Here is a 12,666-nt window from a genome sequence, read left to right as displayed (position 1 = left end):
TTAAAGATGGCAAAGGGTTGCAGTTAGTTCATTCCCTGAGACTAAACCATATCTACTTTCATTCGACTTCAGGTATAACTGAGAGTAGATTTTGGTTTAAGCCGCCAGGAACAGATAGGTAAGTTAATTACTGAGAATTTTTTTTCAGCTAGGTACCTTCTTCTAAGGAAAATGGGCACACAGAGATAAAATTAGCCAGATTCGTATAGATGTTCAGTAAGAACATCAGCATTAGCACAGGAACGGATTGTGTGACCTAGTGCGAGTTTTTCCATTCCTGACTCCTAAAAATGAGAAAAAAATTCCAATAAACAGACTATGAATAACCCCCAAAAGTCCCTGGCAGCATGCTAGATATGAGTGAGAGAGAAAACATATTATCTTGGCTTTTCTCTTTCAGGGACTTTTTTTTTGGCAGTAACGACTGGCAAAGAGCAAGTCCAAATTACTGCTTACAGCACACATTCAGATGGGATAGCAAAATCCTTAACTAAATGGAGCAAGGAAACCTTCAAGGCTGGACAGAAAAGACAAAGACACACACAGAGTATATGTGGGAGTGGAAGGAAAAGACTCAAAATACAAGGAAGGACGTTGCAGTGTTGGGAGGTTTGACAACTCATTAAAAAACAATTGAGTTGATTTCTTGAGAGGGTGGTGTTTGAAGTTTAAAGTCACAAAGTTCACCAAACTCCCTCTCTCACACACATTCATCTTTTTTCTCCAGATCACCAGTTTCAATCCTTATGTGCCTGTACCAATTTCATCTCATTCCTTAATGAGATTTAAGCAACTCAAGCTGTAATGCTCTGCAGGCTTTTTACATGAAAGAAATTGAAGAAAATATATCAGTGACAGAAGTGATGAGTCTGCCAGTCCATTTGAGGAAGCTTGGTCTCATAAAACGTACTGCTGTAGGTATAAAACACATATCAAGTTTATAAGGTTTAACATTTCTGAAGATGGGATGAAAATACAGTAGAGAGTCCAGAAAACCTCAAAGCAAAGTCACAGTGCTGACCATACTAGTGAAGAATTTGAATATGTAAAGAAAAGAGGAGTGAAAAGATTAGAAGATTAGTAAAACTCTGACTATCCTAACAGCAAGATCCCCCCTGCCAGTTCAGATCACTGACTTCAAATTCTGGTAACAGCGGCAATCCCAAAACAAACTGAAACTGCAGAGTTGGCATAACAGAATGTTAATATAGGTTTTATTTAAAGGTTTTTAACAGCAGACACAGGTAAAACTATTTTTGCTTGACCAATTGCCAGCTCTCGCTATATTAAAGTAGAATGTTTTCCTGGCTGATAAACAACACGTCATGCAACCTGAGAGATGATAAAAAAAATCAAGCAGACTGATGAAGCCATTATTATATATGACAAAATTTGTCAGAGGTAAAAGCAAACACCAGAAGTTACAGTGAAAAGAAAAAATTAGATTTGCAAACCCCTCAGGATACTGTGAAATATGAAAAAAAAAAATAGGAGTAAATGGAGAACAATAAAACTGACATAAAAAGAAAATATATGCCAAAATTTAGAAAACTGAATTAGTCTAGTGTTTAATGAAACTGCCCCAAGAGAAATCTTAAGACATGGTCATACCTCTCAAGATTCTACCACTCATCTACTTGATCCTCAACACTATATTTTTCCAGGCATTTTAAAGATGTCAAAATGAAGTCAAAGACAGAAAACTACTTCTGTCATTGCTTTTGCTCTGTGTCTGATGGAATTACAGAGCTTTACATTACCAAGTTTGAAAAGCTAAGTGAATGAGAGAGATTTTTACATATTCACAGCTGAATTTCTGAAAAGATGTTTTCAGAATTTTGAATCCAATAAAGAGAAATATGGAACCAGCATTTGCTCTAATACTTTCACAGTGTTTTCATGGGAATTTCATTAATATTTCCACTTTTCATAAAAAACAACTGCCAATAAAAATATTTGATTAAGATTTTTTTTCACTTTTGAAGGTGTCCTGCAGTATTAAAAGAAAAATCTCAACCCAAGTAAGCAGATAGTAAATTTTAGGTTTAGGAACTTAAAGAAAGCCTCTTCAGAGATCCCTATTCTGAAATTGTATTAATCTGCTTTTTAAAGTTTCCATGGTGCTGTATTATTCTTTCCTCTTCATTTTTAACCATTCTGCCACATATCAGGTACTGTGAAAAGTTATTTTCATTCACATCCTGTTAAAATACCATTATTTATTTAATAACTTGATGTGAATAAACACCCCATTGCAGTGAGGCCACAAATCTACTTTTTTGATGATTGAACAGTACAAGGCTGAAAGACTTACCTACATTTCACTGAGCATTTTGTGTGTCATGACTCACCTTATGCTGTGCAAGCTGCATCTTTATTTTGTCAGGGTCATTTGCAATTTCAAGATCTGAGTCCAGAGATTTCTCTGATTCTTCCAGCCATTCCATAAGTTTATGCCAGGCTTCATGGAACTAAAGGAAAATCAGATTTGCATAGACTTTAAAATTCACTGGTTCATGAAACAGTCCAAAATTATTAAACCTCAATCAAGACTGGCAAACTTAGACATAATTTGATGTTTTTTTCTCCCTGGTCTGTTAAACAGAACTGGTCTAGCCATGTGCCCACTGTGTAATAGTCTCCCCTCACCAAGTGAGTTAAGAACCTTTAATGTACATGATGTGCACACATCATATGTATCTGTCAGAGACATACTGGTCATACCTGTCAATATGTTGGACATTTAAATTTCTACAGTTTTAGTAATGGATAGTAAATACAAAAAGAACTGGGCTTAGCTATTGCTTATATGGGACCATGGCAGTAAATCACTGGCAAAAGCTTCTGTCTGGATGACTGCCCAAGATGTTCCCTGTAACTCTTATAAAAGCTCTCATTATATCAAAATGCTATATCGACATGCAAGGAGCAGATTTTTGATCTTCCTTCCTGTTTCAGAGAAAAGAACACTTCAGGGAAGGAAGCAGGGAAAAAGTAAAGATTCAACCAGCTTTCACAAAGTGTCACCCGTTTGGGTTTTGATTTTCCTAAGTTTGTCACTTCTCTCTCTCTTGAAAATTCCTCTTGCCTGGGCTGCCTATACATGGAAGCACAAGAAACTAGTTCAGAAACCTTTCAAGGCATCTAAGACACTGTTGTTCAGGGTTGTTGATTAGGCCTTGACACCAGCAACCTTCAGTACTCCTTCCACACTCCACACACACAGTTGTCATCTTAACACTGTATTCAGCTTTGTAAATGCATATTGACATGAAACCCATCTCATTGCAGAACTACTGTATGTGTGAATGCACAAGAGAAACTGCTGGAAAATAAGGAACATGATTCGCTTATGGGCTAATTCATTGCCCAGAGAACTTCTTGCTCTGTGAACTGAGTGGTGGTAGTGGTGAACATTGGAATGTGGTTTAGCTGAGAACATCACCAAATCTTGAATGATCATGTTCCCTTGAATAGAAAATAGCTAGAAATTCCTATTGATATTTAAACAGCTTACATTCCCCTCACACATTTTGCATCTTATCACTTAAGTGCCTCGGTGAGGGAAACGTATCTAAGGAAAAAAACAGAGATGCTCCCAAATAAAGAAAACTGTGAGAACAGCCCCCCTACACCCAAAAAACAACCTCTCCATGTTTATAAGGAAATAAATGGAGATCTCTTACCACACAGAAGATATTGGTTTAGTAACTAACGTAAGAGATTGAGTGTTAAGTGTGGAGTATAATCGGGACACAACATAGACCCAAGAAGAAAATGCTAAGGAATACTCCCAGAGATCAGTGTAAAGGGTTCATCACATTCTTTAAAACATACAGGGTTGATTATGAAACATCTTTTTGAAGACAGATGGCACTAATACACATCTGGAATCCATACTCTAACTTTTTTCAGACTATCTTATAGTGCAGACAGAAGTCACTGCTTGGGTTGAAAATGATGCTTTCACCTCCCAAATGAAGTGCTCTGGGATTGAATCACAGAATTTGCTCCACTAACACAACACCGTCTGTTACACTAAACCCAGGCTTGCTTTTTAAGTGCTTTAAAGCATCATATTCTTCAAGAATCTGGATGCCATTACAACTAAGTTCAAAGAGCTATATAGCAGCTGTTGTCTCATTACCTGTTTGGCTCTTTTCCTTGCATCATCCAAAGCTCTTCCCCTTTCAACTAAGCGTTGGACTACTTTTTCCCATCGACTCTGTACACTAATCAGCAGATTCTTAATAAGGACAACGTCCTGTTTCTGGCTGAAATATTTCAAATGGGTTCCAGTTTTGTCCAGCTCTATGACCTGATCTCGATGAGAGTTCACTTCTGTGGCAAAAACCTTGGAAAAAAAGAGTAAAAATTACTGAGTACTGTGTTGGGTAAACACTGAAAAAACCCAGTCTGATAAAGAATGATGTAGTGAGAAAGACTACAAAACACAATTTTAAAACAAATTAAATGTTTCTCTGAGTGCCAGCATTATAGGGTTCATTTGGACATTGTTACAGTATCTCCACAGAGTGGGAGAAAAACATTACACATCTGTTTCTTTACATACCTTGTGTTCATCAATTTGAAATAAGACAGTGTCCAAGATAAGACTTGGCCGAGATGCTGCAGTTAGAGTCTGCTCAGCCTGAGTAAGCCAGTTGATGAAATCTTGAAGTGAGTTGTGGAACTCCATTGCTAAATTAAGGGCTTCTTCCAGTTTGGTCTGTAAAGACAGGTCATACTTCATTAGAGGCTGATATTGTACACGGGCTTCAGCCAAGGAAACCATTTTAGTTCAGCACTTTGGAGTAAACCATTTTCCTTTAGCATTTTAAAACACTTTTCCAATTCAAAGTTTCTGCGTTTTAAAATAACAGCCTATATTCAAGCATATTCAAGGAGATGGATACAGAAGTTAGAACAAAATTATGTGCAACAGATGAATAGAAAATACAGCACCTAGTATCAAGATAAATTTTTCCACATTAGAACACATTCCCTACTACTTAATCCAAATGGGACATTTGATTTATCAAGTTCAATGCAAAACCAGTAGAATTGCAGAAATCTAAGGTGGTAGTGCACTTGCAAGAGCATCAAGCATCAAGTAACTCATAAAATTTATTCTCCTGCACTTAATGAAGAACAAGTTTTCCTAGACCACTTCTTTTTAATAAAGTCCAATTGTCATTTTGGTTGCCTGAACAGAAACTAATTTGGGATACAGAATTTTGCTGATTGTGAGACAGCAGTCAGAGATTTTCAAACATTCACACTGCTGACCTCACTGAGCACTCCAACCTTACAGCTTCCTGCAAGAAGGTGCTCATGTTGGGTATTAATTTCTTTGCCATTTTTACTTTATTATTACCTTACATCAGCACTTTAAAATACAGTAACTTTAAAATACAGCTAGGTTTTGAGTTAAATATTTGTGCTTTATACTTATCAGTGCTGTACAGAGAGTTTCTCTGTTTGCAATCATGGGTATTCTCTTTGTTTGAGTTAGAACAAGTGGACTATATTTCGTGACGGAATGAAAGCCACATGAAATTAATAACAAGAAAACGTATGTTGCCTATCAGTGAAATCATGCTATTGTTAGAAGAGAAGGTAGACACTTGAAGTAAATAGTAAAAGGCCAAGTGTTTGGGACTTTAAGAAAAAATCTAGGAAAATTAACACAGCAATTCTGTGTACTGGGGAGATCAACTTGAAGGATCATTCAGTCTCTCATGTCTACGATTACTGCAATAAAACCCAAACAACCCCTAGTCCTACCAAATGAGCATTAACAGTGTCAGTTAATATATTTCTGTGGAACAGACTTGTGCCATTCTCACCATACTCCTCCCCAGTTATGGAAAATTAACTTCTTGAATCTTATTTTCCCCAAAACTTTCTAAACATGTTACTGAATTATGCCAGTCTCTACAACTGATTTTAAATGTAAAAATGAGGCATGTATGCATCCATAAAGAAACCTGATCATTAACACACTTAAATGCATGATTTACACTTCAATTTTTAATGTAAAAACACTTACTTTTCTTTCACTGAGTTTTGTTTGCACGGATTCCCATTTTTCTTTTAAGTTATTTATGTCCTGTTCAACATTTGTTTCAGCAGACTCTGGGCATCTTGCAAGCATCTGCTGGCCTTTCTGCATTAGACACTTGTATGTCTCTTCTTTAGCCTCAAAGGCAGCACAAAGCTCCTAAATAAAGGACCAGAAATAATAAGGTAGAAATTCAATAATCTTTAAAAATTCCTGTATAATATTTATTCTCACCCCAAACATTTAGCAGGTAAGATTAAGACTAACAAAGGAAACACATGTAATTCATAAAAATCCAAATGATAAAATGAGGGACACAGTCCCTCAGGAAATGGAAACTTGTATTGTCTGTCAATGTCTTCTCTAAGTTTCAATGGCTGGCAAAGTACTATGCACTTATTGAAGAAGAGTTGCTACAACTTGGTTGGTTTAAAGTCCATCTGTGGCTGACACAAAAAGTGCCAGCATTACACAGTGTGCTGGAAGTCCAGACCTATCCAGTACCCTTCAAAACATTGTCAGTATCTTCCTTCACTTGCCAGGTATGAGCGCTGAAGACATTTCAGACATTAAGAGAAAGCTGTAATAATAATGGTAACAACATGTTTTACCTGTTAACTATTCTAATAATTATGCTTTTTAAATCATGTAAAAGATAAGCTGGCAACAGTCTGGGAGCTCTCATGCATCTGTCTGACTCAAAGAGACATGCACAGTATTGGTAACAGGCAAATCAAAATGTACCAACAAAGTTGCTGCAGACTCAGAAATGAGGAACATCTTCACAAGGAGATGAGGAATAAGTGGCTTGCAAATAAGAAGAGAAGTTTTTCCTCTGATTCTCAGAAGAGCCTAACCAAACATTTTTTTGGGGTTAAGGGATACTATACACAGGGCTGTACCTGACCACATAGGAGGGCAAAGCAAGAAGCAGGTTCATTTATGAGCTTAAGATTTTGACACAACAGAAAACTTTTTTGTTTTCTTACTGAGAGCTATGGAAACTGGTGTCCCCTAGTCTGCTTCCACCTACTATTTCAGGAAGAAACTGAAACCAATGATAAGAAAAAGAGAGGGATGGTCTAAGTAGCACTGGGACAGCTAAAAAGGTGTCTTTTTAAGCCCCTTTCCTACTTGTATCCTGTAATGTCTCTTCATAACTTGTTTTCCTGGAGCTGCTTTAACTGGAAATGCAGCCCAATCTCAACTCCATTTGTGAACCAAATATGGCTGAAGTTCTTTTATTCATGTATTTTATTCATACATTTTATTCACATTTGTGGAAACAGGCCTAATACTAAAGAACATGGTTAATAACATTATTTCCAAAGAGGAACAAATCAAAAAACTTTCTCCTTCAGTTTCACATCAGTAGTTGGCTCTAATCACTTAGAGCCAAGTTTGAATTTGGACTGCAGTAGACAACATGAGAAGTGGCCTCAACATTTCAGAAAAAAATAAAAAATAAAAGGAGAGAGAGAGAGAGTTAACACATATCTGCACATGTGTACTAAGGTTTAACCAAAAGGAAATAAAGTTCTGTGCTTTAAGGGTTGATAGCAAGTCAGTGCCTGCAGATGGCCACCAGGTCAGTAGTACCCTGCTAGAATGTACATGTACAGTCAGGGAGGGATTGTACCCTAGAATGCATATTACTGGGGACAGTCAGACTTGTTCAGACTATAACGTTGAATTTAAAGGCCCTTTAACTAATCACTCTGTAAACAATGTATGTGTAGAAAATTTGCATAGCAAAGAATGTACTATGAAGTTTCCATGGAAAATTTTTGCATCTTGAACTAAGTGCAGGATGAAAAAAGGAAAGATTGTCACTGACCTCCAAGGAATCATGATTACGGTCCACTCTCACAGGGGAAAAATATCCCGCCACCTATTTTTCCCTTTTTTGTTTTTTCTTTATGACAAAAAGAAAAGTATTATAGGAATTCAAAACCACAGGAGTATTTGTGTTTGGATCTAGTTTTCTGTCTTAACTGATTTTAAAATTGTGAATTAGTTTCCCTATCAATTATAAATACTGGTAAATTTTTGAGGACAAAACAGAAGGAAACAAAAAGTGCCTCATGTTGGTAAGCCATGATCTTTAGCATCATTCAAAAAAAAAAAAAATCTGATTTTTTTAACATTATGACAATTCAGCATTCTAATTGGAAGTGTCAGGTCAGGCATATTCTTGTTCAAGGACAGTTCATTAAGTATCGCTGTTACATCTGAGCCAGGAATTCAGAGGTTTAGATCACAAGGTCTGGGTTTATATTTTGGCCTAACAGCACATCATGATTTTACACAAATGGAGCAGTAAGAACCACCTTCCTTAGAGGAAAGAGATCAAGTGTGTCTTTTTTTAAACTCTATGGCTCTATGGGAGCAGAGAAATCCACAGAATGTCTCTTGAAAGAGAAAGAAAGGGAATAATTCAGGCATCCTGGTCAGCTTGCCATTTCTAATTAAAGCTCAGCCTCTATGAGCCAGTAGCCTTTCTTACTTCTATGCTAATGATGACTACTGTCAAATTTTATTAGATAAGGAATACAGGATCAAATCTCTTAAGTCAAGGTTTAGTGAATGTGGGCCATTTTTAGGTTAATCTTCAAACTTTAGAAAAATCATAAACTTAGTTATGGGGTCAGAAGGGAAAAGACGAATAGGAATCACTGAAAAATCTGCAAATACCTTTTGTAAAGATGCAAAAGTTGTTTTATTTGTCTCTATACTAATAATGGTTCAGCTTTGGGCATGCCCCAACAGGCTACTAAACTACACTGTAAATAACAGTGTTGTTTTGAAGGCTATTAAATTTGTTTAAGACACTGTACAGACATTGTGATATATAGAACACACTCTGTATTTACAAAAAACAGTCTTAAAAGATAGTTAGTCCTGAAATACAATTTGCAAAGCATTCTAATACTGATACTTACCATATGTGCATTAAGCTGCTCTCTTGCTGTTTCTGGTAAGCCTCCAACAGGTTTTGATGCCAACAGCTGACGTTCAGTGTCTGTCAGCCATTGCTGCAGATCCTCAACTTCACCATGGAAACCTTGAGCCTAAATTATACCACATCATTTTAGAGATAACTTACATGTTCTTCATTCCAATACCAGCTCAGATGCATAAGCACATTGGCAACTGATTTAATCAGATATTTGTAATAATCAAAGGAAATTCAAGAAGAGGGGGAAAAGGAAAAAGCAAACAAACCAACTAGCTCAATTCAATCTAAAGGATAAGAACAAAAACCATAGAAATCATGGAAGCAGTCAAAATAACTACTGTGAGACCAATGTTTTCCCTGAACAATACACCTATACAGAAATTTCACTCTTTACAAACACTTAGACCAAAAGCTGAAGTCTTATATCAGCACTGTAAGAAACAGTGTGCAGCTGTGGAAGATACAGCTGGATTCAAACTTTCTCCAAATTCAGGAGCATCTGCATCATGGTTTTGATTTAGGCCAACTTCTAATACACATATCTGTGTGTTTCATGTAAAATACACTTTTTTTGAGTTATCTCTATATTTGATCATTTCCTGTTCACCTGGATCAAGGCACTATCCAGCTGCTGTTTCCTTTGCTCTGTTTTTTCCAACAAGTTTTGCCAGCGCTGATTCAGGAGTTCCAGCTTGCTCCGTAAATTACTTGCTTCTTCAACAGCACTTGATTCAATAAGGTCATTTCCTGCTTTTTTAACAGCTTCCACCGTAGACTGATGAGCGAAAACATCATTTTGTAGCACCTACAATTGTAACACAGCATGGCCATATTGGTATGCTACTGAGTGAAGGCACTCACAATGATTGAACCAGTTGTAGTCCAGGGACAAGACAAGTTAAACATCAGCACAGGCATCAGATATTAAAGCTCTTAGACCTCTTCAATCAAAAGCACTAATAATTCTGGCAGTAACCATTCTGACAAAATACTAAAGTTAATTTTGGAACCTTGGAAAAAAATAATATATTCCTTCTGAGAGCATGTATTTCTGAAATTATTAAAGGTTTTTAGTAGTTCTAGGGAATAATTATTTCTTCACTTTTTAAATGTATTATATACTTTCCTTTAACAGGATTTTGCTTTGAATACTATGTGCCTGCTGTGCTATACAACAACACAGCTGCTACAATGTCTTCTTGTGCATATCATGGCTACAACTCCTTTCACGTTATGTCAGGCTACCAGGACACTTGACCTGTGCTAAAAGCTAGGGGATGGTTGTACTACTAACACCAAAAGACCTCCTCCATCTGCTGGAAAACCTCTTATCACCAACCACAGTAAAAACCATAAAAGGCAAAAGGTGCATTTGGGGAAAAAAATGCTGTTTCCAGAAGGATGGAGGGCAGGGCAAAAAAAGTTTGAATACAGACCACAAAAAGAAATACACAAAATGGTTGGGAAGAAAATGATCAACTCTATCTAAGAAATTCCATGGGGTCTGACTCAAACTCACCTCCCTCAAAGTACTACCATATGGAAAAAATATAAAGCTAAACAAAAAGAAACTTAAAAATAAACCAAATGGAGCACAATACGAAATAGCGAGTCACAAGTAGACCTTGAATACAAAATACACATCACATTTACTTTAATTCTTCTAAGCTAAGAACCAGATTATTTTATTTTCCTAACAGGGTGAAAAAAGGTATTCAAAGAAGCAGATGCATCTTATCCCTTCCTTCCTGCTGAGACTCACTAAGAACAAGCCCTATTCTTATTCAAGAGGTGAATGTTTTTACAGGCTACCACAGGATGCACTACTGTGTGAACTTTCTAACCTATAAACTCTGTATTATGAAAAGGAAGTAGATTCATTCATGTTTTTTCTGAACTCCTTCAACACAAATGATGTCTTGATGCTTCTTCACTAGTAAAACACTTCCGTTCGATAAGAACATAAAAGGCTCATGGAGCAGAACCTGGTTTTGTAATTTTATTTACTCTATTTTAAAAGGGTCTGTTTATAACAATAGTCACATAGGGTATGTAGATACTGTATTCTGTTCAAGTTCCAACTGACCACCCAAAAACTTTCAGAAACTGCATAGCTGCATTAACACAGACAATGAAAATACTTTAATTATCTGTGTACTGTCAATTTCAATCAATTCTCTCAAAATCCAAAATGGACTCTGAGTGCTTTTTACATCATATGCAGGCCAAAAATTAAACCGCAGACTTAAAGGGAGAGGAATTACAAAATTAGATTGAAATCTTCAAGCCCAGAAAGAACACATTATTATGAAGAGCACAGAGTTACATATAGACACAGGGAAAACTCTGAGGAGATGTTTTAAAAATAAAGACATAGCAGAAGCATTCTTCCATGGGCTCTAAAATAACAATGATCAGTAAAAATACTAAAACAAACAAACAACCCTATGTCACAAGTAACACAGAGAAAAATGGGAATTTGCACAGATTTTCAGAGAAGCATTTTCCATCTTAGCTTAAACCAGCTGACACCCAATTTTGCAGAGTTCATAACAAATCACTATGTTCTGAGAGGGAAGAAAGAACCAATGATATGCAAGAGCCATGCAGTTTGTGAAACTTGGCTTAAACAGCACTAATCGAGGAGTTTATTGCTTCAGGGAGAGTAATGTAGTAGGTTCAGGTTTTGAATTCCCTAGGTCAAAGAAAGGTGATTAGAGGTGGAGTCTAGGGTAAGCTGTTTATTTTTAGCTAAAACCTATGCTACTTGCACAGCATATGCAAGAGAGGAAGGAATGTGGAGGAGTAACAGGAAAGATATTACATATTCTAAGCCTTCACTTCAGCTATAATCTGCATGTTGCAAGCGTATGTAGAGAATTATTTATCAAATGTAAAGTTTAATTAGAAGACTCATCCCTAAGATAAATATCAAAATAACATTTTGGTCAATATAGTTTATAATTACATACATGATGTTTGGCAAGTTCAATTTCAATAGCCTTGGGGTCTCCACCCACGGGTTTCTGTTCATTCAGCAAGTCTTCTGTATGCGTCAGCCATGCCAGTAACTCATCCAGGGCATGCTGGAACTGCCCCAAGGCCAACAAGGCACCTTCCAGCTTGTGCTACAGTAAAAATAAAGTTAACAAGAAAATCATTTCACAAATCAATTGAATTGTCTTCATTACCATTAGTCACCATAATCCAGAGCAGAGTCCACACATAAGGCAGAATAAAAACCAGGGAGGAAGAGTTATTCAGTACAGGCAATGCTTTATAACTACAGCTGAGTTAGCAATTCCCTTGTAAAGCCTTGCATACCAGGCTCAAATTCCTGACCTTGGAAGAAGCCATACCAGACCAGAGTTAAGATTGAAGGTCCTTTCATCAGATGTATTAGTAGTTTGTTGTCACTTAACACATATTTTCAATATAAATGCAATTTGGTGCATGATCTCTTTACAATATTTTCTTTGTCATGAAATTATTTAGTTTAGAAAATTATTACACTTCAAAGGATTCTTTCACATATCTTGATAATTTAAGGAAATAACACCAAAATAGTTTAATATTAAGTTAATGGGATTTTATTCAATTGTTCAGTTCAGCTGCTACTATTACTTTTGCATATATAAACATG

The 12,666-nt window shown here is 36.4% G+C and overlaps 1 protein-coding gene across 6 annotated transcripts in view; it reads right to left on the bottom strand.

Annotated features, from left to right (window-relative positions):
• Nucleotides 1-12,666, bottom strand: part of DST (dystonin) — a 283,474-nt gene that overhangs the window by 26,250 nt on the left and 244,558 nt on the right. For all 6 annotated transcript variants that reach the window (XM_031504425.2, XM_021551192.3, XM_021551193.3 and 3 more), the window contains 7 exons: nt 11,996-12,151; nt 9,631-9,828; nt 9,007-9,135; nt 6,053-6,223; nt 4,574-4,729; nt 4,148-4,354; nt 2,352-2,471 (listed from right to left, as the gene is read on the bottom strand). In XM_031504425.2, coding sequence (XP_031360285.2) covers nt 2,352-2,471; nt 4,148-4,354; nt 4,574-4,729; nt 6,053-6,223; nt 9,007-9,135; nt 9,631-9,828; nt 11,996-12,151 — 1,137 coding nt within the window. The remainder of the gene's footprint in view (nt 1-2,351; nt 2,472-4,147; nt 4,355-4,573; nt 4,730-6,052; nt 6,224-9,006; nt 9,136-9,630; nt 9,829-11,995; nt 12,152-12,666) is intronic.

The sequence above is a fragment of the Lonchura striata genome, chromosome 3 (genome assembly GCF_046129695.1).
Source record: "Lonchura striata isolate bLonStr1 chromosome 3, bLonStr1.mat, whole genome shotgun sequence".
Lineage (NCBI taxonomy): Eukaryota > Metazoa > Chordata > Aves > Passeriformes > Estrildidae > Lonchura > Lonchura striata.
Note: the sequence above shows the minus strand (reverse complement) of the source record. Positions and strands in the feature narration are given on the sequence as shown.